Source organism: Oncorhynchus keta, chromosome 18 (genome assembly GCF_023373465.1).
Source record: "Oncorhynchus keta strain PuntledgeMale-10-30-2019 chromosome 18, Oket_V2, whole genome shotgun sequence".
NCBI classification, from domain to species: domain Eukaryota; kingdom Metazoa; phylum Chordata; class Actinopteri; order Salmoniformes; family Salmonidae; genus Oncorhynchus; species Oncorhynchus keta.
In genome coordinates this window covers 1,716,512-1,740,772 of record NC_068438.1, presented here as the reverse complement: position 1 = coordinate 1,740,772, position 24,261 = coordinate 1,716,512, and the positions used below count along the sequence as shown (strand labels likewise).

General features: G+C 40.2%; 1 protein-coding gene across 4 annotated transcripts in view; it reads left to right on the top strand.

The window, feature by feature from the left end:
• The window catches only part of LOC118397034 (protein furry homolog), a 231,669-nt gene extending 207,408 nt beyond the window's left edge, over window positions 1–24,261 (top strand). For all 4 annotated transcript variants that reach the window (XM_052467095.1, XM_052467092.1, XM_052467093.1 and 1 more), the window contains exons 61-63: window positions 2,103–2,213; window positions 12,244–12,455; window positions 19,341–24,261. In XM_052467095.1, the coding sequence (XP_052323055.1) occupies window positions 2,103–2,213; window positions 12,244–12,455; window positions 19,341–19,599 (582 nt within the window). In that variant the 3' untranslated portion in view covers window positions 19,600–24,261. The remainder of the gene's footprint in view (window positions 1–2,102; window positions 2,214–12,243; window positions 12,456–19,340) is intronic.

Here is a 24,261-nt window from a genome sequence, read left to right as displayed (position 1 = left end):
GCCATTGAAGAGGAGTGGGACAACATTCCACAATCAGCAGTCTGATCAACTCTATGCGAAGGATATGTCGCGCTGCATGAGGCAAATAGTGATCACACCAGATACTGACTGGTTTTCTGATCCACATCCCTACCTTTAAAAGAACAATAGAAATCTGTGACCAACAGATGCATGTCTGTATTCCCAGTCATGTGAAATCCATAGATTAGGGTCCAGTGAATGTATCTCAATTGACTGATTTCCTTATACTGTATAAACTAACTTGATAAAATATTTGATATTGTTGCATGTTGCGTTTTATATTTTGTTATTGGTTAATGAGGCCTCTTGTTATTGGTTAATCAGATACTAAACGTTTTTTAGACAATGGCAAAGATGAGTGACATGAATAATGCTTAGATTAACTCTCAACTGATCCTTTCACATTTCCTGCCTTTCGATTACTTCTGTGGCAAATCTGTGAGTGAAATACTTACGTTTTCTCCTTGAATATCATCAGAACCTCCAGATTTGAGCTTGTTTCTGGGCAACCCCTGAGTTGCAGCACATCACATTGACTCCCTCATCCCAATGTGTAATGTGGCCATTTTGACTCTGCTGGGCAGGGGAGCAGTATCCTATGTGCTAGTCTGTTAGTGCTATCATGCCAACTCTTGTCAGTCATTGTCATGTTTGGCTTGACAATGAGCAATGGCAAGAGTATACACAGTTCTGGGACCAGGCTAGGGAAGCAGGTTCTGCTAATACACGGATACATCAGTAGCCTCGTCCCAGATCTGTTTGTGCTGTATTTGACATGGCAATGACTATAGGAGTTGACTAACACAAACAGATCTGGAACTTGGCTAATACATTTGCAGAAAACATTAAGATTTTTTTGTTATAATCCCAAAACATCCATATTAAAGATATATAAAATGTCAGCCTAGTAAATATTTGAGTGAAATATTAAGTCAAGTTTAAAATGGCTTTGAGACTCCCAGCAGAGTCCTAGTGCATCGAAGAAAGTGACAAGGCAAAACTGCTTACTTGTTTGGCTTTTTTAAAAATCACACAACCACCTGGCTTTCAGTCCCTAGACTGCAGCTGGTCCTCTCTCCTCACTCTCACTCGCATTCTCTCCCTCTCTCTGATTCTCCGTCTCTCCTTCTCTCTCTGTTCATGTATCAATAAAATTATATTGTTTTATGACTAAGGCTTATACTGTTCACCTAACCCGGACTGCCGATGGTTGCATGCCTGCTATTGATTTTCGATGTCTTCCTTTCACCTCTCTCTTGTCTTGTAACACGCTTGCTTTGTAGCAAATGGAATTTCTGGCAGTAAGTTCAAAATGACTTATTCCTATTTTCTGATAGTGCCCTGTCTAAATTAAGCTGGGCAGTGTCTCTTGCTCACTGTTAAAAATTCTGAAGTAGTTTAAAAGGTTAAAATAAAAATGTTCTCCCTTATATATTCATGCTACTTATTCATGTTGACCCATTGTGATTTTTGTATGAACTTTTCTTTATTCAGGGTAGCCCACAAAAATGTTCTCACAACGTGAATAACAATTTAGATTACAAATAAAACGAGAAGAGTAAAGTGAGCTGCAATTACAATATATTTTTTATTTTACAAGTCGGTTAAGAACAAATTCTTATTTACAATGACAGCCTAGGAACAGTGGGTTAACTGCCTTGTTCAGGGGCAGAACGACACATTTTTACCTTGTCAGCTTGGGGATTCGATCTAGCAGCCTTTCGGTTACTGGCCCAACGCTCTCACCACTAGACTACCTGCCGCCCCATATGACACATTGGCGGTGTTACCAAAGGATATTGCCTGGCATCCAAGATGCTGTTGGTGATAACAGGTCTTTGCAAAATAAATAGGCCTACAATATTGTACCATGGCCAAACCTAATGCTTCTCGGTGATGTCAATAACACTACTAAAGCCAACATTACTAAAGTGACACGCTGTACCTTCTCTTCTTTCAATTGAGAAACCAATAGGCTACGTTAAAGTGTCAAATAAATTGGAATTAAATGAGCATGGAGTGTTTCAACACAACAGAGTAATACTACTTGAACACGCCATTTTGTTTGTGTGTTTGTGCAGCAACTGGAGCTGTGTCAACGACTCTACAAGCTCCACTTTCAGCTGCTGCTGCTCTTTCAGTCCTACTGTAAGCTGATTGGGCAGGTCCATTTTATCAGCTCTGTCCCAGAGGTAAGGCTGTTGGAAGTGCCCAAAATGGCAACATATTCCCTAATATATTGCACTACTTTTTTTTGACCAGAGTGCCATGGACCCTGGTCAAAAGTAGTGAACTACATAGAGAATAGGGTGCCATATGGGATGCATTCATTGTCTATGGTGATATAGACAGTAATCTGCTTTATTAACCAAATACTTTGAGACATTTACATTGTGTTAAGCACTTAAAGGAAAGGTCCACCCATTTTTTTTTACGTTTTATATTGGTTTTGTGCATCATGAGTGTTCTATCGATTCCCTAGGCCATTTAATATTTTCACGTGTATCAGAGTTATTGGCGTTAAAGCAGGCAGAGAACCGGTTGGTATGACGTAGCACTTTGATAAAGTCGCTCTCACTTCACTGGAAGTTAATGGGAATATGACTTTTAGATAGCGAAAACGTCGCCGATTTCACTACTGGCCAATGTCATAACTCAGGAGGATGTCTTCTTTCGAAAGGGATCCATCTGAATAATTTTGGTTCCTGGATCCTTTCACAGCATTATAAGGCCACGTTGAGACAATGACTTATCAATAACCCAAGCACAGATCAGTTAATCCCTACTATTGTGTCACTGAGTTGTCATAATCATTCAGCAAATGTACGTTATCCCAGGGAAGTTGGCAGACAATGTAAGTAACCTAATTTTACGTACCTATTGTTCACCTAATACCTTTTTTGCACTATTGGTTAGAGCCTCTAAGTAAGCATTTCGCTGTAAGGTCTACACCTACACATCTTCAATTAAGTTCTGAAATTTTATGTTGCGACCGTTTGAGGTAGATGTTGGCAGATTGTAGCAGATTGCATCATTCTGTCATTGCACCACACTATCACATACATGTGTTTAGCGAAATGCTTATGTTTCTAGCTCCAACAGTGCAGTAATATCTAATGATACACACAATGTAAAGGAATGGAATTAAGAATATATAAATATTTGTACGAGCAATGTCAGAGCGGCATAGACTAAGATATAGTAGAATAGGATAGAATACAGTATATACATATGAGATGAGTAATGCAAAATATGTCAACAGTATTAAAGTGGCCAGTGATTTCATGTCTATGTATATAGGGCAGCAGCCCTCAATGAACAGCATTCTTACATAGATATTCCTCTTTTCCAGATGGGATAGGGCAGTGTGCAGTGCGATGGCGATTCCATCGTCTGTGGATCTATTGGGGTGTTAAGCAAATTAAAGTGGGTCTAGGGTGTCAGGTAAGGTAGAGGTGACTTGATGACAGAAGTGAGTGCTATAGGGCTATAGTCATTTAGTTCAGTTACCTTTGCTTTCTTGAATACAGGAACAATGGTGGCCATCTTGAAGCATGTGGGGATAACAGACTGGGATAGGGAGCGATTGAATATGTCCGTAAACACTCCAGCCAGCTGGTCTACACATGCTCTGAGGACCTGGCTAGGTATGCCATCTGAGCCAGCAGCCTTGCAAGGGTTAACATGCTTAAATGTCTTACTTACGTTGGCACAGAGAAAGTGAGCCCACAGTCCTTGGGCCGGGTCGGTGGCACGGTTGCCCTCAAAGCGGGCGAAGTTGTTTAGCTTGTCAGTGTCCGCAACGTGGCTGGTTTCCTCTGATTGTATGTAGACCCCCCCCACATACATCTTATGTCTGAGCTGTTGAATTACGACTCCACTTTGTCTCTGTACTGACGTTTTGCCTGTTTGATTGCGTTACGGAGGGAATAACTACACTGTTTGTATTCGGCCATATTCCCAGTCACCTCGCCATGGTTGAATGCGGTGGTTCGAGCTTTCAATTTTGCATGAATGCTGCCATCTATCCATGGTTCCTGGTTTGGGTAGGTTTTAATAGTCCCAGTGGGTACAACATCCCCTAAACCCTTTCTGATGAACTCAGCGTGTCAGTGTATAAATCAATGTTATTCTCAGAGGCTATACGGAACATATCCCAGTCCGCTTGATCAAAGCAATCTTGAAGCATGTATTCCAATTGGTCAGACCAGTGTTGAATAGACCTTAGCACGGGTACTTCCTGTTTGAGTTTCTGCCTATAGGAAGGGATGAGCAAAATTAAGTCATGATCTGATTTGCTGAAGGGAGGGCGGGGAAGGGCTCTGTAGGCATCCCCAAAGTTGTAGTAGCAGTGATTGAGTGTTTTTAGCAGCGCGAGTACTACAGGCAATGTACTGATAGAACTTCGGTAGCATTTTCCTCAAATTTGCTTCGTTAAAATCCCCAACTACAATAAATACGGCCTCGGGATATGTGGTTTCCAGTTTGCACATAGTTCAGTGTAGTTCCTTGAGGGATTTTGTGGTACCGGCTTAAGGGGAATATACACGGCTGTGACTATAACCGAAGATATTTATATTGGGAGGTAATATGGTCGGCATTTGATTGGGAGGTATTCTAGGTCGGGTGAACAAAAGGACTTGGAGTTCCTGTATGTTATCACAATCACGTCATGAGTAGTTAATCATGAAACATACGGGAGTGCCTTTCTTCTTCCCGGAGAGTTCTTTATTCCTGTCCAGCTGGCTGTATGGACGGGGACAGTGTATCCGGAGAGAGCCATGATTCTGTGAATCAGAGTATGTTACAGTCCCTGGTGTCTCTCTGGAAGGATATCCTCGCCCTGAGCTCGTCTACTTTATTGTCCAGAGACTGAACATTAGCGAGTAATATACTCAGAAGCGGTGAATGGTGTGTACGCCTCCTGAGTCAGACTAGAAGTCCACTCCGAACACCTCTTCTCTTCCGGCAGCATCTTGGAGCAGCCTCTGAGCTGGCTTCTCTCTAAAACCACACATCCCTCTGAAGGTGATGCTTTATCCTTTGGAATCACATAATTACCAGTTGAACAGTAGACATCTTGAAGCCATCGAGGAAATCAACAATTATTTCACAATAGCCGGTTTTGAGCTTTTTACTGTCCCGTTCCGTGGTTGATAATATCCACTCTTCATTTATGTAATTGTCTGTAAGGCACAAGTATCCTTTTTTTATCGTCAGTTAACATGTCAAGTGTAATTGCGGAATTGTATTAACTCAAGGTTTTTTGGTTGTTTTTTTTGCCTGTTGCAGGACTCTTTTGCGATAGGAGGGAGACCATTAATTTACAAAAGGATAGTCTAATAGCTCGGCTAGGTGTGAAAAATCCCCCAATTTGTGCGCAGTTTAAACTACCGATAGATGCTGCGGTCAGTCAGAGTTGAGTCCTATTGTAAAGTGTAGCCTAATGGACAAAAAAGGTCAACCTTGCAATGTATTCCATGCTTAAATACGCTAAAGTTTGACATTTATAACTCAATATCACAGTTCAGATTTTCCCTAATGAAAAATGCATCATCCCCCTTCAATGAAGAAAATAGTAAACATAAAGAAAAACCCTTGAATGAGAGTAGGTGTTCTGAAACTTTTGACCTACGCTAATAAATAGTCACTTTTTAACTTTTGAATATTTAATTAACCTATATCATGTTATTTCAAGTTATCCCTCTGGAGCAAAAGCAAATTCAAGTTGTTGAACGGGAGTGACAAAATGTTACAATTTAATTTGAATGAACTGAATGATGAGGATGATGAAGAAGAGTGATTGATTGAATTTAAAACAATAGTGTAAGTTTTATTTGTTGCATTTACTGGTGGATTGTTACTGAATAGATAACAACAATAGAAATAATAATCTGGTGTTATTGGTAGAGAGTCAGGCGGAGAATGGCGTGAAAGGGTCCTGTATGTACGCAACAACGCTGTGGACCAGGTGTAAATGGTTTAGAAGCCTTTCCAATCAATTGGAATACAGAAGAAGCCATCCACCCTATATAAGCTATCAGATAGACTCTTGCCGAGTTTAGGGACTTTAAATGTATTATTGTATGTTTGCGAGGCATGTCACTTCATCTCTTTGCATAGCCCACCACATGCACTGTTTTCTAACCACATCTGAATGGATACATATGAGTTACTATGGGAATAAATATCACTGAATGACAGAAATATTGGAGAAAGTATGCTAATGCAATCGAATTCAACAAATTGTTGCTTCCTGAAACACCCAAAGTCGTCCAATTGTTATAATTGGATTTGAAGCAATAGCCTTCCCGCATGTGAGTTGTGAGACAAGCATAGGGACTCGTCTTGATCAATCAATCAGATTTTTTTCCCTTCTTTTCACTGAATCTCAATTTGGGTATTGGTTAGCCTACAATTAGGGTGTGGAAATGTTAGGATTATTTTGCTCTTCACTCAGTCGCTTAGTGGCCTAGGCCTACTCCGAACGGTCATGTTGTACAGCGCCTTATTTTTCCTAACGGATACCCTGATGCCTACATAGGCTACTGTAAAATACATTTTGGATTTTCTTTGAATAGAAACACCAAACACCGTAATCAATTTAATTCCGCTAAATTTCTAACAGTATAAACAGCAGTACAATAATCATTTACAAATAAATTATAATCAATCCCATATAGTTTGTTGTAATAATAAAAAAGGTTTTAAAATCTCTAGTACAGCCAATATTAAAAATAGTCAAATTGTGAATTAAATCGCTTTCGCCGACATTTTGCGGTTTATTCATTGTTTAATTATTCAACAGGACTCTTAGGTCTACAGTACAGCTCCATGTCATTTCAATGACTTAGCTTCTGAAAGATGCCCTCTGGTGGTCAAACTAGCATTAATGGCAACAATGGCTAACAGTAAAATACGTCATACACTCCAACATGCCATACCATTCCACAGCATCCTGCAAGCTGTTGTCACGTTCTGACCCTAGTTATTGTGTTAATTGTTTGTTTTAGTTGGTCCGGGCGTGAGCTGGGTGGGCATTCTATGTTTTGTGTGTCTAGGTTGTTTTTCTGTGTTCGGCCTAGTATGGTTCTCAATCAGAGGCAGGTGTCGTCAATTGTCTCTGATTGAGAATCATACTTAGGTAGCCTGGGTTTCACTGTTTGTTTGTGGGTGATTGTTTCCGTGTCTGTGTTTTACACCACATGGTACTGGTTTCGGTTTCAGTTATTTCGGTTACGTTTATTGTTTTTGTATGGAGTGTTCAGTTTATGTGTTTAGATAAAGAACCATGGACACTTACCACGCCACATATTGGTCCTCCGATCCTTCTCGCCTCTCCTCTTCAGACGAAGAGGAGGAAAACCCTTACAGCTGTGCTGCGGTATGACTCAACTTTTAAAGGAAGAACCACTGCACATTAACATATGTAGCTTAAGAAACAAGGTACATGAAATCAATAACTTGCTAGATATTCTGACTATCACTGAATGAAACTCACTTAAGTAATACCTTTGCAACAGTGGTAGCAATAAATGGTTATAACATCTACAGAAAATACAGAAATGCCATTGGTGAAGGTGTTGATGAAAATATTCAGAACCACATTCCTGTAAAGCTTAGAGAGGATCTTATTTTAAATACTGTTGAAGCGTATGGCTACAGGTTCATCTCCCTCACCTAAAGCCCATTCCTGTAGGAAACTGCTATAGACCAAGTGATAACAGTCAGTATCTGGATAATATGCGTGAATTGCTTGCTTGATAGTGTATGTGATATCAACAGAAGTATATTTAAATATTGACTGTCTTTCATCAAGCTGCCCACTCAAGAAAAGCTTCAAACTGTAACCAGTGCCTGCAACCTGGTTCAGGTTGTCAGTCAACCTACCACGGTCATTACAAACAGCAAAGGAATTAAATCATCGACATGTATTGATCACATTTTTACAAATGCGGCAGAAGTTTGCTTTAAAGCATCATTCAAATCCATCGGATGTAGTGATCACACACAATATTGTAGTATCTAGGAAAACCAATGTTCCAAAGGCTGGGCCTAATATAATATATAAGAGGTCATACAATAAGTTTTGTACTGATTCCTAGGTTGCTGATCTAAAGACTATTTGCTGGTCTGTGGTGTGTAATGAGGAGCAACCAGATGCTGCACTTGACACATTTATGAAAATACTTATTCCAGTTACTAATAAGCCCATTAAGAAAATTACTGTAAAAACTGTTGAATCCCCATGGATTGATGAGGAATTGAAAAATGGTATGGTTGAGAGGGATGAGGCAATCTAGAAGAAAAAGAAACGCACACCTATTTAGGCGAGGTGCTGGCTAGCGAAGTGGAAAACTAGAAAATAAAGGAGAGCCGCACACTCTAGGAGCTCAGATGCAAAAATGTAATTACCAATGTTTTGACAGGCAAGCTGTCTTCATCGGGGTATAATCACAAACACTGCAGGGTGACTCGTTTATATAGTGTCAAAAGACACACAGGCATACAAAGAACAGCATGCAAAAAAAACGCATGGATTGCATACAATCATAGATTCATTTTAGACTACACAAGCTTACAAACAATTACAATGGCAAAGTCACTAATCACAAGAATGGCTTCAGATCAAAGTCTACGTTTTAGACCGAAGGGAGCAAGGGTCTTTAAATTAAACATCCAGGCAGCCTCTCGTTTTAACAATAAATCATCAAGGTCACGGCCTTAGTTTTACCCACAATTTTTACCACAAGGACAAGTTAGAAGATAAATAACTGCCTTAGTGGAGCACGTAATAACACCTTTGATTGGGATCTGTTTCCCTGTTTGTGGGTGTTTGAAGGATCTACATTTATAAGATTCCATTGCATTGAGCACAGCCAGTACACTTGTATTTTCCATCCAGTAGCGGTGCAAATAGAGGTTGTTCAGGAATATCTTGGGGTGGTAAATCAGAGTTTACCAATTGGTCTCTGAGATTTCTGCCCAGCGAGAATACGACCAAGGGAAGGCCCGAAAACACATTACCGAGACTATCATCGGATTTTAGAATGTGCCAATGTTTGTTAGCAATTCCCTTAATTTGTTCAGAGCACTTAGAATAGCGGGTAGTTAAAAAGCAGGAAAGGACTGACCATGAAAAAGGTCATATTTTGTTTTGATTTTTCTCAATGGCAATATTAATCTGATCATTTGTACCCCCTCTCCTTGAATTTACTTTTCGTCTCAGCCATATTTCTGTCAAAATCTGAATGTTTTTTGAAAATTCGTTTGATTCGACAGAATTGGCTGTCTGGCAAACTATTTTTCAAGGGAAGTGGGTGACAACTGTCAGCCCTCAACAAACTGTTATGATCAGTAGGTTTCCTGTAAAGAACATTATCTTCACACAAGATCAGCAGATCAAGAAAACTGATTTGACGTGTATCAGATTGCATAGTAAATCTCAAATGTTCAGAACAGGAGTTAAGAAAAGCATAAAACGCCTGGAGCTGTTTTTCATCACCCCTCCATAGAACAAAAATATAATCAATATACAGTTTCTAAATAATGATGTGAGGCAAGAAAACATTTTTGAGAGGATTGAAAATAGACTGTTTCTCCATGTAAACCACATACAAATTAGCATAGTGAGGAGCCATGGGGGATCCTTTCGTCTGAATAAAGAAAACATTTAGAAACATGATAGTTGTGTGTGAGTACTATTTCAGCCAATGTTATAATGCATGCACTGGAAGGTAATTCATTAGGGTCACGTTTCAGAAGAAAATGTTCCATAGCTTCAATTACCGCCCTCGTGTGGAATATTTGTGTATAATGACTCAACATCAAAATTAACTAACAAGGTTTTCTCAGGGAGAGGATCAAGAGATTGGTCCTTCTGTAGCTCAGTTGGTAGAGCATGGCGCTTGTAACGCCAGGGTAGTGGGTTCAATCCCCGGGACCACCCATACGTAGAATGTATGCACACATGACTGTAAGTCGCTTTGGATAAAAGCGTCTGCTAAATGGCATATATTATATATTATTATATATTCAATAATAGAGATCATACTGCTGGTGTCCTTTACAAAGGAGGGGAGCTGTTCTGCGAGTGGTCTAATAAAAAAAGTCAACAGAAGTAGATAGAGGGGCCGTTACTGCATCAATGCCCGCTACAATAGGGGCCGTTACTGCATCAATGCCCGCTACAATAGGGGCCGTTACTGCATCAATGCCCGCTACAATAGGGGCCGTTACTGCATCAATGCCCGCTACAATAGGGGCCGTTACTGCATCAATGCCCTCTACAATAGGGGCCGTTACTGCATCAATGCCCTCTACAATAGGGGCCGTTACTGCATCAATGCCCTCTACAATAGGGGCCGTTACTGCATCAATGCCCTCTACAATAGGGGCCGTTACTGCATCAATGCCCTCTACAATAGGGGCCGTTACGGCATCAATGCCCTCTACAATAGGGGCCGTTACTGCATACAATGCCCGCTACAGTAGGGGCTGTTACTGCATCAATACAATAGGGCACCCTGGAGGTTTTATAACATTGTCTTATAACATTGTGTGTCAATGTTATACAATTGTGTCATTTCAGGCAAAGTATAGAAAGTGGCAATTTTAGGGTGTTGAATAGCCAAAAAGTAATGTTCTTTTTTGGTTATCTGACCAGAACTGAAATACCCATCTAGGACAGTGTAGATGGTATTCTGAAATGGAAATGGGGTTACCTCTGAGTATCTTGTAAAAGGTGTTGTCAAGTAGTTGTCTATGACTCTCATTTACATAAACTGTCCTATCCATTAGTACAACCGACCCACCCTTAACAGCAGGGCGGTTAAGGACTGACGTATTGGATTGTAAATCAAGCAAAGCTTCTTTTTCATCCTTTGGTAAATTATGAAAAGATTTGGACTCCTGTTTGTTCTTAAAGAGATGTCCAACATCTTTTTCAACAAGTCTGCAATATGTCTCGATAGAGTGATTGCGATTGGCTGGAGGTATAAAATAACTCTTGCTTCTAAAAGGAGTCGGAGTATGTGCAGGAGAGTAACCTACTGGTTCAATAGAAATGTCAGGAATAGGGGAGCTAAAGTATTCCCTTAAACGGATGTTTCTAAAAAACTTAAACATACCTTAACATCAAAATCGTTGCACTGGGTTGTAAGCACAAAAGATAACCCTTTATTAAGCAAGGAGACATGGGCAGGGCTCAATATCTTGCTTGATAAATTAAAGACACACACCGTGTGAACAGTCCCCTCTGCCTCTGATTGTCGTTTCTTCTTACCCCGTCGGGTGCGGCATCTCGTCGATGAGCGTACCTGTGGCAAACCACTCGATTTCGTCTCTGCGTTATATTGGCATCAAACATGTCACCCTCCCTAGGAGAGGGGGTGACCTTGAATTTGGAATGAATTATGAATTTGAAATTATGAATTATTTTACTTTTGATACTTAAGTATATTTTAGCAATTGCATTTACTTTTCATAAGTATATTTAAAACCAAATACTTGTCGACTTTTACTCAAGTAGTATTTTACTGGTTTACTTTTACTAGTAATTTTCTATTTTCTAAAGGTATCTTTACTTTTACTCAAGGAGTACTTTTTTCGACCACTGTGTGAAGCTATGTTTGCTCGCCAGCCAGCCCATAGAGAGAGCATTGCATTGTGGATTTTGTAGTCGACTTGAGCTGCAACAGATTTCCACAACGATATTCCACGTTGCTACCAACTTTATTATAATGTTCATGAGAATGATTGTTCTCACATATTCATTTTTAACACTATAAATTTAATGAATGAGTGGTTTTGGGTGGATTTTTCCTTTAAGGCAATAGATTGATTCTCTATCCCTACCTCATGGGTTTATTGATGTGTAAAGAGCATGTATTAATACTACATTTATTATTATAATATTTATATGCCAGTCAGCAGACATTTTTACCTAAAGCAACTTAGAGTAGTGTGTGCATACATGGCCCCATCGGGAATTGAACCCCTGACCCTAAAGTTTCAAGCACCATGCTTAACCAAGTGAGACACATTTAAGACTGAATGGTGGAATCTGAACCTCGATCACTCTGGAAACCATGTCTTAACCATTAGGCCAAGAGGAAGTTACCTCTTGAGCCGAGGGTGACAGTGATTTTAAGTCACAGGCGGGGCTACGTCCTCCCGAGAGCGTGAGTCCGACTCACCTCCACCTCACTTCCTCTCCCTCAGCTGATGAATATGTCCAAAGAGCTGAATGAACTGAAGGGCAGTCTGCGGGCTGCAGCAGCCTCCGTGACCTCCAGTGACCTCCAGGCTGCCCAGGAGACATCCTCCTCCTCTGAGCCCACCTTCCTCTCCTCTGAGGCGGCTGTACAAGCCATCCTGGAAGCTCTGAAGAACCACGAGTTCACCACAGCCATCCGCTACATCCGCGAGTGCAGGTAAAAAGAGAAAATGTGTATTGCATTTTATTTGTGTGTTGTGTTCCCGACGTTTTGGATCATTGAACTGATTATTCGGGAGGGAACCTTGTTGGTACTAAATAAATCTTAATATTGTAAATTATTGTAAATGAAAAAAGCCATAATAATGCTTAAATGTTGATTTGGAAATACTTAAATTATTACAAATGTTCTAAATGCTTTTTATTTTATTTTACCCTTATTTTCTCAGGGATGACATATTGAGACGTAGGTCTATTTTCCAAATGCACACGGTATAATACAGTTTGAAAATACATTTTTATATATATATGTATATGTGTGTGTGTTGAAGTTGGAAGTTTACAAACACTTAGGTTAGAGTCATTAAAACAAGTTTTTCAACCACAAACTATAGTTTTGGCAAGTCGGTTAGGACATCTACTTTGTGCATGATACAAGTAATTTTTCCAACAGTTGTTTACAGACAGATTATTTCACTTATAATTCACTGTATCACAATTCCAGTTGGTCAGAAGTTCACATACACTAAGTTGACTGTGCCTTTAAACAGCTTTGAAAATTCCAGAAAATGATGTCATGGCTTTAAAAGCTTCTGATAGGCCAATTGACATCATTTGAGTAAATTGGAGGTGTACCTGTGGCTGTATTTCAAGGACTACCTTCAAACTCAGTGCCTCTTTGTTTGACGTCATGGGAAAATCAAAAGAAATCAGCCAAGACCTCAGAAAAAGAATTGTAGACCTCCACAAGTCTGGCTCATCCTTGGGATCAATTTCCAAACGTATAAACACCATGGGACCACGCAGCCGCCATACCGCTCAGGGAGGAGAGACGTACTGTCTCCTAGAGATGAACGTACTTTGGTGCAAAAAATGCATATCAATCCCAGAACAACAGCAAAGGACCTTGTGAAGATGCTTGAGGAAATGGGTACAAAAGTATCTATATCCACAGTAAAACAAGTCTTATATCGACATAACCTAAAAGGCCGCTCAACAGGGAAGAAGCCACTGCTCCAAAACCACCATAAAATCGCCGGACTACAGTTTGCAACTGCACATGGGGACAAAGATAGCACTTTTTGGAGAAATGTCCTCTTGTCTGGTGAAGCAAAAATAGAACTGTTTGGCCATGATAACCATGGTTATGTTTAAAGGAAAAAACGGGGAGGCTTGTAAGCTGAAGAACACCATCCCAACCGTGAAGCATGGGGGTAGCATCATGTTGTGGGGGTGCTTTGCTGCAGGAGTGACTGGTGCACTTCACAAAATAGATGGCTTTATGAGGAAGGAAAATTATGTGGGAACATTGAAGCAACATCTCAAGACATCAGTCAGGAAGTTAAAGCCTAGTCGCAAATGGGTCTTCCAAATGGACAATGACCCCAAGCATACTTCCAAAGTTGTGGAAAATGGCATAAGGACAACAAAGTAAAGGTATTGGAGTGGCCATAACAAAGCCTTGACCTCATCCTATAGAACATTTGTGGGCAGAACTGAAAAGGCATGTGCGAACAAGAAGGCCTATGACTCAGTTACACCAGCTCTGTCAGGAGGAATGGAAAAAAATTCACCCAACTTATTGTGGGAAGCTTGTGGAAGGCTACCCAAAATGTTTGACCCAAATTAAACCATTTAAAGGCAATGCTACCAAATACTAATTGAGTGTATGTAAACTTCTGACCCACTGGGAATGTGATGAAAGAAATAAAAGCTGAAATAAATAATTCTCTCTACTATTATTCTGACATTAAACATTCTTATAATAAAGTGTTAATCCTTATAATAAAGTGTTAATCCTAACTGACCTAACACAGGGAAATTTTTACTTGGATTAAATGTCAGTAATTGTGAAAAACTGAGTTTAAATGTATTTGGCTGAGGTGTATGTAAACTTCCGATTTCAACTGTGTGTGTGTGTATATATATACATACATACATGCATACATATACATATACATACATATACATACATGCATGCATACATGCATGCATACATTTACAATACATCTAAATCATACCTACTCATTCCAGGGTTTTTCTTCATTTTTACTATTTTCTGCATTGTAGAATAACAGTGAATACATCAAAACTATGAAATAACACACATGGAATAATGTAGTAACCAAAAAATGTGTTAAACAAATCAAAATATATTTTAGATTATTCAAAGTAGCCACCCTTTGCCTTGATGATGGCTTTGCACACTCTTGGCATTCTCTCAACCAGCTTCACCTGGAATGCTTTTCCAACAGTCTTGAAGGAGTTGACACATGCTGAGCAGTTGTTAGCTGCATTTCCTTCACTCTGTGGTCCATCTAAATTGGGTTGAGTTCGGGTGATTGTGGAGGCCAAGTCATCTGATGCAGCACTTATCACTCTCCTTCTTCTTCTCCTTCAAATTGCCCTTACACAATTCCACTGGTCTAATGTCCATTGCTCATGTTTCTTGGCCCAAGCAAGTCTCTTCTTCTTCTTATTGGTGTCCTATAATAGTGGTTTCTTTGCAGAAATTTGACCATGATGGTCCGATTTACGCAGTCTCCTCTGAACAGTTGATGTTGAGATGTGTCTGTTACTTGAACTCTGAGGCTGGTAACTCTAATGAACTTATCCTCTGCAGCAGTTTACCTCTGGGTCTTCCTTTCCTGTGGCGGTCCTCATGAGAGCCAGTTTCATCATAGAGCTTGATGATTTTTGCGACTGCACTTGAGGAAACTTTAAAAGTTCTTGAAATGTTCCGAATTGACTGACCTTCATGTCTTAAAGTAATGAGGGACTGTTGTTTTTCTTTGCATATTTGAGCTGTTCTTGCCAATGTTATCAATGGACTTGAGCCAATGTACTTAGCCCTATTTGGTAAAAGACCATCTTCTGTATACCAACCCTACCTTGTCACAACACATTGGCTGAAATTAAGAAGGAAAAAATTCAGCAAATTAACCTCTAGCGTCGAGCAATCCCGTATCCGGGAGCGTAATCATAGCCTCAAGCTCATTACCATAACGCAACGTTTCCTATTCATGAAAATTGCAAATGAAATGAAATAAATACATTGAAACACAAGCTTAGCCTTTTGTTAACAACACTGTCATCTCAGATTTTAAAAATATGCTTTAACCAAAGCAACACAAGCATTTGTGTAAGAGTATTGATAGCCAAGCATAGCATTAAGCCTAGCATTCAGCAGGCAACATTTTCACAAAAACAAGAAAAGCATTCAAATAAAATAATTTACCTTTGAAGAACATCGGATGTTTTCAATGACGAGACTTTCAGTTAGATAGCAAATGTTCATTTTTTCCAAAAATATTATTTGTGTAAGAGAAATGGCTCCGTTTTGTTCATCACGTTTGGCTAAGAAAAAACAAACAAATGCAGTCAACACAATGCCAAACATTTTTCCAAATTAGCTCCATAATATCTACAGAAACATGGCAAACGTTGTTTAGAATCAAACCTCAAGGTCTTTTTCACAATTCTATTCGATGAAAAATCATTCCTGGCAATCAAATCAGTCGGTTTCTCATCCGAGGCAAACGGAAAAATACTGCAGCTGGAGATTACGCAATAATTGCGACGGAGGACACCAAGCGACCACCTGGTAGATGTAGTGTCTTATGGTCAATCTTCCAATGATATGCCTACAAATATGTCACAATGCTGCAGACACCTTGTGGAAAAGGTAAGCTGACTCCTAGCTCCTCCACAGCCATATAAGGAGTCATTGCCATGAGGCGGCTTCAAAAAATGCGGCACTTCCTGATTGTATTTTTATCTGGGTTTTTTCTGTAACGTCAGTTCTGTGGCACTCACAGACAATATCTTTGCAGTTTTGGAAACATCAGAGGGTTTTCTTTCCAAAGCTGTCAATTATATGCATAGTCGGGCATCTTTTCGTGACAACATATCTTGTTTAAAACGGGAACGTTTTTCATCCAAAAATTAAAATAGCGCCCCCTATATCCAAGAAGTTAACTTTCAACAAGGCACACCTGTTAATTGAAATGCGTACCACATGAAGCTGGTTGAGAGAATACCAAGAGTGTGTAAAGCTGTCATCAAGGCATAGGGTGGCTACTAAAATATATTTACATTTGTTTAACACTTTTTTGGTTACTACATGATTCCATATGTGTTATTTCATAGTTTTGATGTCTTCACTAGTATTCTACAATGTAGAAAATATTACAAATAAAGAAAAACCCTTGAATGAGTAGGTGTGTCCAAACTTTTGACTGGTACTGTATATATGTGTGCACATTAAAATAGAAAAACTCAGTCATGGTAAGCACATAATACATCACAAATCATCCAGAAAAAAACAGTTGCATTCCTCCACAATTAAGTCCCCAATCTATCCTTTAATTGCCCGAACGACACAAGAACATCATGATGAAATGGTTTCTATTTTTCCCCCAGCAATACGGTATATTAAAACTAAAAGCAGATTTACCTAATTTGGTAAAGACCCTAGAAACCTTACAAGTTAACCGATCCTGTGAACGGGTTAGGCAGCTCGGGTGTCTATACTTCAACAGCAAAGTTGGATAAGACAGAAGTTTATGAAGTAGAGCCTTGTAAACAAAAAAGGAGTAATCTACAGGTCCTTAGCGAAGTCCAACCTTTTGATAGAGTGATGAGTATCAGAACTGTCACCTGTAACAAGACGAAGGGCACTATGGTAGATGGCATCCAAAGGAGAGTAGTAGCAGCTGCACTTTGATAAATAATATCACCATAACCAACAACAGGTAAAGGAGGTTGACTGAATAAGCTGCTTCGTACTTCTTAGAAAAAGGCACACTCTGTTTCTGTAGAAAAAGCCACATTTAAATCTTAGCTTCTTAAAACGTCTACAGGATCGGTGGGTCCCCCACGGGGCGGTTGAGCTAACGTAGGCTAATGCGATTAGCATGAGGTTGTAAATAACAAGAACATTTCCCAGGACACAGTCATATCTGATATTGGCAGAAAGCTTACATTCTTGTTAATCTAACTGCACTGTCCAATTTAGAGTAGATATTACAGTGAAGAATACCATATTGTTTGAGGTGAGTGCACAGTTATGAACTTGAAAAGTTATAAATAATAATATAATAAACCAATTAGGTAGATTTGGGCAGTCTTGATACAAAATGTTGAACAGAAATGCAAGGTTTTATTGGATCAGTCAAAAACTTTGCACATAAACTGCTGCCATCTTTTGGCCAAAATCTAAATTGTGCCTGGGCTGGAATAATACATTATGGCCTTTTCTCTTGCATTTCAAAGATGGTACAAAACAAAACGCATGTTTTTTCTTTGTATCATCTTTTACCAGATCGAATGTGTTATATTCTCCTACATTCATTTCACATTTCCACAAACTTCAAAGTGTTTCCTTTCAAATGGTATCAAGAATATGCATATCCTTGCTTCAAGTCCTGAGCGACAGGCAGTCAGATTAGGATATGTCATTTTAGGCAAAAACTGAAAAAAGGGTCTGATCCTTTTAACCAGCTCATTTATGTTTTAAACGTCAAATCCACGTCAATCTAAACGCCTAAATATTTATATGCGGGAACACGTTCAATTGGAGACCATCTAATGATTGAACATGTAATTCATCTGAAACATTCTTACTAGAGTTTCAAAACATGTATTCCGTTTTGCCTGTATTTAACACAGGTTTTAAAAATCGGCAAGGGATTCCCGCATAGAAATCAAATCTGACCCTAGTTTTGACACAGCCAGATAAACAGTCTGGGCAATGGCATACATAATAGTATCATCCGCATATAGATGATGTTAAACATTTTTAACAGATTGACCAATGGTGTTTTATATAAATAGTGAACAGGTCTCAAAATCAACACCTACGGGTACACCCTTATGCGTTTCAAGAAGTTCAGACTCAACCCCATCAATCACGATTGGCCTGAGTTCTGTCACTAAGGTAATCACACTAAGGCAATCATGAAACCATGAACAGACGTGAGAGATCAGACCTATCGAGGACAACTTATTTTACAGGTCCACAAACAAAGCAGCACATTTCATTTTAGTGACTAAAGCATTGACAAGATCATTAATAACTAAAGTGGTTGCTGTGATAGTGCTATGCCCAGGCCTAAACCATAATTGGTTTACATTAAAAATACATTTGCAAAAGTTTTACATTTTCTAAGGATTCAAGAATCTAAGCTGGACAAGAAAGCCTTGAAATGGGGCGATAAGTATTAAGATCACTACTATCCTTGCCCTTATGGATTGGAAGCACGAGCTGATTTCCATACTTTCGGAATATTTGCTGGTAGCACTGTTAAATAAAACATGTGTGCTATTTCACCAACAATGATGGGCGCTGCATACTTAAGCAGACCAGGATCCAATTGGTCGGCCCCTGTGGATTTCTTGTTGTCGTTTGCTAGTAAAGCAAACATTTGTAAATGGTCTAAAAAAGCTTTGACTGTCATTTATCTGATTCAGCAAGTTTTCCTTATCAGCATCCATCACAATATCATAGTGAATATGCTTCGAAGTTATTTTAAAGAGATAAAATGGTGACCCGCTGAAATAAAATGGCGATTAAATGCATCAATGATAGTATTGTTTTCCTTAATGAGGCCAGTGTCTGAATTAATTTGTTGTGGCAGAAAGGAAGTAGAACCCTAAAGGAATTGTACAGTTTTCCACAATTTAGCTGGGTTTCCATTACAATCTGAAAGAGCGGTTACATAATTAGGAATGGTAATTCTTATCATGCTTATAAATAATACTTACTTGTAAGTTTAGTTTAGAAGTAATTTATTAAGCTTTTAAGAAAAGTATTAGAAAGTGTTACATAGTTGAGATGCATATAATTCAGGTTCATGATGGTAACTGCTTATTTTGTCTGAAGGAGGGTGTGGCCCAGTGACATTTTCGGCAGCAGCTCAGAGGACGAGACACAGACGTTGCTGAACATCTACTTCAGATACCAGACGCTGGGCCAGATGGGCACCTTTGCACTGGTGGGCTCCAAGCAGGACCTCTCGGAGATCTGTGTCAAGCTGATGGAGCTCAACGGGGAGATCAGGGACATGATACGTCGGGCCCAGGGATACCGAGCCTTTACGACCTTTCTCCCAGACTCCGGTGTGTCTGGCTCCAGTCTCTGACACTCAGGAGGAATGCTGTGCCTGACTCCAGGCCCCAGTCCCAGCCCAAACTGAGCCCCCAGCCTTAGCACCAGTTCACTGCCCTGCTCTAGCCCCAACACCAGCCCTATACATTAGCCCCAGCCTTCGGCCTAGCCCTAGCCGCAGGTCACTGACCTGCCTCAGCCCTATACCCCCATCATGATCTCAGCTACAGCCTCCATCCTCAGCCCCTGTCCTGTGCGCTGCTCCAGCCCTCCAACCTAATCCTACCCTGGGTATGCTGCTATGGTTACCGTGGTCACAGCTAGCTCTCTCCTTGTGTCCCTTCTCAGAGCAGGGGGCCCTAAGGATGTACCACTATTCAGCTCACCATATGTGCAGCAATACTGTGGGAGTGAAAGTGATGAAGCACAACTTTGCTCTTAGAAACAAACATGAGCTTTTATTGCACTAATATTTCTGGATAACATCACACAGCGGCCACTTGCTACTGAGTTCAATGGCTTTCACGTCTAACAGAAGACATACCAAAGTTACAATTAACTTTTTATTCTGCTGAGTATCTGTTATTTTACATTTAAGGGAAAATGTGCAATGCTTCACAGAAGTGAAAGACTTCTGTGAAGACTACTGTATCATGAAAAAATGTGTTTTTTATTTTATTTTAGTGCTTTTCGCTACTTGAATATTATGGATTGCAGGCAAAATTATGCTGAATATTTTGAAATAGAGAGCCTGTGTGTTTATGTGAAACTGACTGTAACCAGACTACAATCCATTAACACTGCAAAGCACAGACATACGGTATATACATATATCTATCGGATTGTATTTAGACCCCTTTTTCCACATTTTGTTGTTACAGCCTTCTAAAATGTATTGCATTGATTTTTTTTTCCCTCATCAATCTACACACAATACCCCATAATGTCAAAGCAAAAACAGGCTTTTAGAAATGTTTGCTAATTACTTATTTTTTTTAACCCTGAAATTTCACATTTACATAAGTATTCAGACCCTTTACTCAGTACTTTGTTGAAGCACCTTTGGCAGCAATTAAAACCTTGGGTCTTTTTGGGTATGATGCTACAAGCTTGGCACACCTGTATTTTGGGAGTTTCTCCCATTTTTCTCTGCAGATCCTCTCAAATTCTGTCAGGATGGATGGGGAGTGTTGCTGCACAGCTAGTTTCAGGTCTCTCCAGAGATGTTTGATCGGGTTCAAGTCCAGGCTCTGGCTGGGCCACTATAGGACATTCAGAGACGTGTCCCGAAGCCACTCTTGCTTTGTCTTGTCTGTGCGCTTAGGGTCGTTGTCCTGTTGGAAGGTGAACCTACTCCCCAGTCTGAGGTCCTACGCGCTCTGGAGCAGGCTTTCATCAAGGGTCTCTCTGTCTTTGCTCCGTTCATCTTTCCCTCGATCCTGACTAATCTCCCAGTCCCTGTGGATGAAAAACATCCCCACCGCATGATGCTGTCACCACCATGCTTCATCGTAGGGAAGGTGCCAGGTTGTCTCCAGACGTGTTGCTTGGCATTCAGGCCAATGATTTCAATCTTGGTTTCATCAGACGTCTTTAGGTGCTAACTCCAAGCTGGCTGTCCTGTGCCTTTTACTGAGGAGTGGCTTCCGTCTGGCCACTCTACCATAAAGCCCTGATTGGTGGAGTGTTGCAGAGATGGTTGTCCTTCTGGAAGGTTCTCCCATCTCCGCAGAGGAACTCTCGAGCTCTGTCAGAGTGACCATCAGGTTCTTGGTCACCTCCCTGATCAAGGCCCTCCTCCCCGATTATTCAGTTTGGTAACCTTCCCCAGACCTGTGCCTCAAAACAATCCTGTCTCAGAGCTCTATGGACAATTCCTTTGACCTCATGGCTTGGTTTTTGCTCTGACATGCAATGTCCACTGTGGGACCTTATAGAGACAGGTGTGTGACTTTCCAAATCATGTCCAATCAATTGAATTTACCACAGGTGGACTCCAATCAAGTTGTAGAAACATCTCAAGGATGATTTATTATTATTATTATTTTATTTCACCTTTATTTAACCAGGTAGGCTAGTTGAGAACAAGTTCTCATTTGCAACTGCGACCTGGCCAAGATAAAGCATAGCAGTTTGACACATACAACAACACAGTTACACATAGAATTAACAAAATATACAGTCAATAATACAGTAGAAAAAAAATGTAAAGTCTATATACAGTGAGTGCAAATTAGGTCAAATAAGGGAGTTAAGGCAATAAATAGGCCATGGTGACGAAGTAATTACAATATGGCAATTAAACACTGGAATGGTAGATGTGCAAAAGATGGATGTGCAAGTAGAGATACTGTGGTGCAAAAGGAGCAAAATAAATAAATACAGTATGGGGATGAGGTAGATAGATACAGATGGGCTATGAACAGGTGCAGTGATCTGTGAGCTGCTCTGACAGCTGGTTCTTAAAGCTAGTGAGGGAGATGGGAATCTCCAGCTTCAGTGATTTTTGCAGTTCGTTCCAGTCAGTGGCAGCAGAGAACTGGAAGGAAAGGAGGAATTGGCTTTGGGGGTGACGAGTGACTCATAGCACGCACTCCAGCAGGTATGAGTGGGTGCTGCTATGGTGACCAGCGAGCTGAGATAGGGTGGGGCTTTACCTAGCAGAGACTTTGTAGATAACCTGTAGCCAGTGGGTTTGGCAACGAGTATGAAGCGAGGGCCAGCCAATGTGAGCGTACAGGTCGCAGTGACGGGTAGTATATGGGGCTTTGGTGACAAAATGGATGGCACTGTGATAGACTGCATCCAGTTTGCTGAGTAGAGTGTTGGAGGCTAGTCAAGAATCTGTAGGATGGTCAGTTTTACGAGGATATGTTTGGCAGCATGAGTGAAGAAAGCTTTGTTGCGAAATAGGAAGCCGATTCTAGATTTAATGTTTGATTGGAGATGCTTAATGTAAGTCTGGAAGGAGAGTTTACAGTCTAGCTAGACACCTAGGTATTTGTAGTTATCCAGAGCCGTCCAGGGTAGTGATGCTGGACGGGCGGGCAGGTGCGGGCAATGATCGGTTGAATAGCATGCATTTAGTTTTATTTGCGTTTTAAGAGCAGTTGGAGGCCACGGAAGGAGAGTTGTATGGTATTGAAGCTCATATGGAGGTTAGTTAACGCAGTGTCCAATGAAGGGCCAGAAGTATACAGAATGGTGTCGTCTGCGTAGAGGTGGATCAGAGAATCACCAGCAGCAAGAGCGACATCATTGATGTCTACAGAGAAGAGAGTCGGCCCGAGAATTGAACCCTGTGGCACCCCCATAGAGACTGCCAGAGGTCCGGACAACAGGCCCTCCGATTTGACACACTGAGCTTTATCAGAAAAGTAGTTGGTGAACAAGGCGAGGCAATCATTTGAGAAACCAAGGCTGCCAATAAGTCTGCCAACCAAGTCTGCCAATAAGAATGTGGTGATTGACAGAGTCGAAAGCCTTGGCCAGGTCGATGAATACAGCTGCACAGTAATGTCTCTTATCGATGGCGGTTATGATATCGTTAAGGACCTTGAGCGTGGCTGAGGTGCACCCATGACCAGCTCGGAAACCAGATTGCATAGCGGAGAAGGTACGATGTGATTCAAAATGGTCAGTAATCTGTTTGTTTACTTAGCTTTCGAAGACCTTAGAGATGCAGGGTAGGATATATATATATATATATATATCTGTAGCAGTTTGGGTCTAGAGTGTCTCCCCCTTTGAAGAGGGGGATGACCGTGGCAGCTTTCCAATCTTTGGGAATCTCAGACGATACGAAAGAGAGGTTGAACAGGCTAGTAATAGGGGTTGCAACAATTTCCGCAGATAATTTTAGAAAGAGAGGGTCCAGATCGTCTAGCCCGGCTGATTTGTAGGGGTCCAGATTTTGCAGCTCATGATCAATGAAAACAGGATGCACCTGAGCTCAATTTTGAGCCTAATAGCAAAGGGTCTGAATACTTATGTAAGGTTTTTAATACATTTTATTTTTAATACATTTGCAAACATTTCTAAAAACCTGTTTTCACTTTGTCATTATGGGGTATTGTCTGTAGGTTGCTGAGGATTTTTTTTTATTTCATACATTTGGTATAATGCTGTAACGTAACACAAATGTGGAAAAAGTCAAGGTGTCTGAATACTTTCCGCAAGGCAGTGTAGATACACGCTCAACTACTCTGATATGCTGCAGATCTACTGTCTCGAGGACCTAGATACCGCATTGGGCTAGCTAGTACTTAAAATATTATTTACAAATGTTACCTTTCTATGCTATAGCTATTTTGCTTAAATTTTAATTATATTTACATGAAATGAATATGCTTTCAACTGACTAGTTTTTATAGAAAGAGAATAAGAACATTTATTTTGTCTGTTAAAACTGCCAAGCATGCACATTTTATGACCTATAAAGTGTAATAGAAATATTTATGAATATGAGAAACTATTTTAACTCCGTTGCATTTGTACTGTACATAGTGCAAGTGGAGCTTTGCTCGTGCTTGTAAGATTGTATTTTCATGTTTTAAATTTAATGTTGGACTATGCATGTAACTGAATATTTGTAAAGCTTCTGTAGGGACTGTTTCACCTGTAAATACTACTGCTTTTGTGATGTATACTGTACTTGTGTTCTGTACACTTCTGTAACAATAAAAAATATACTTTA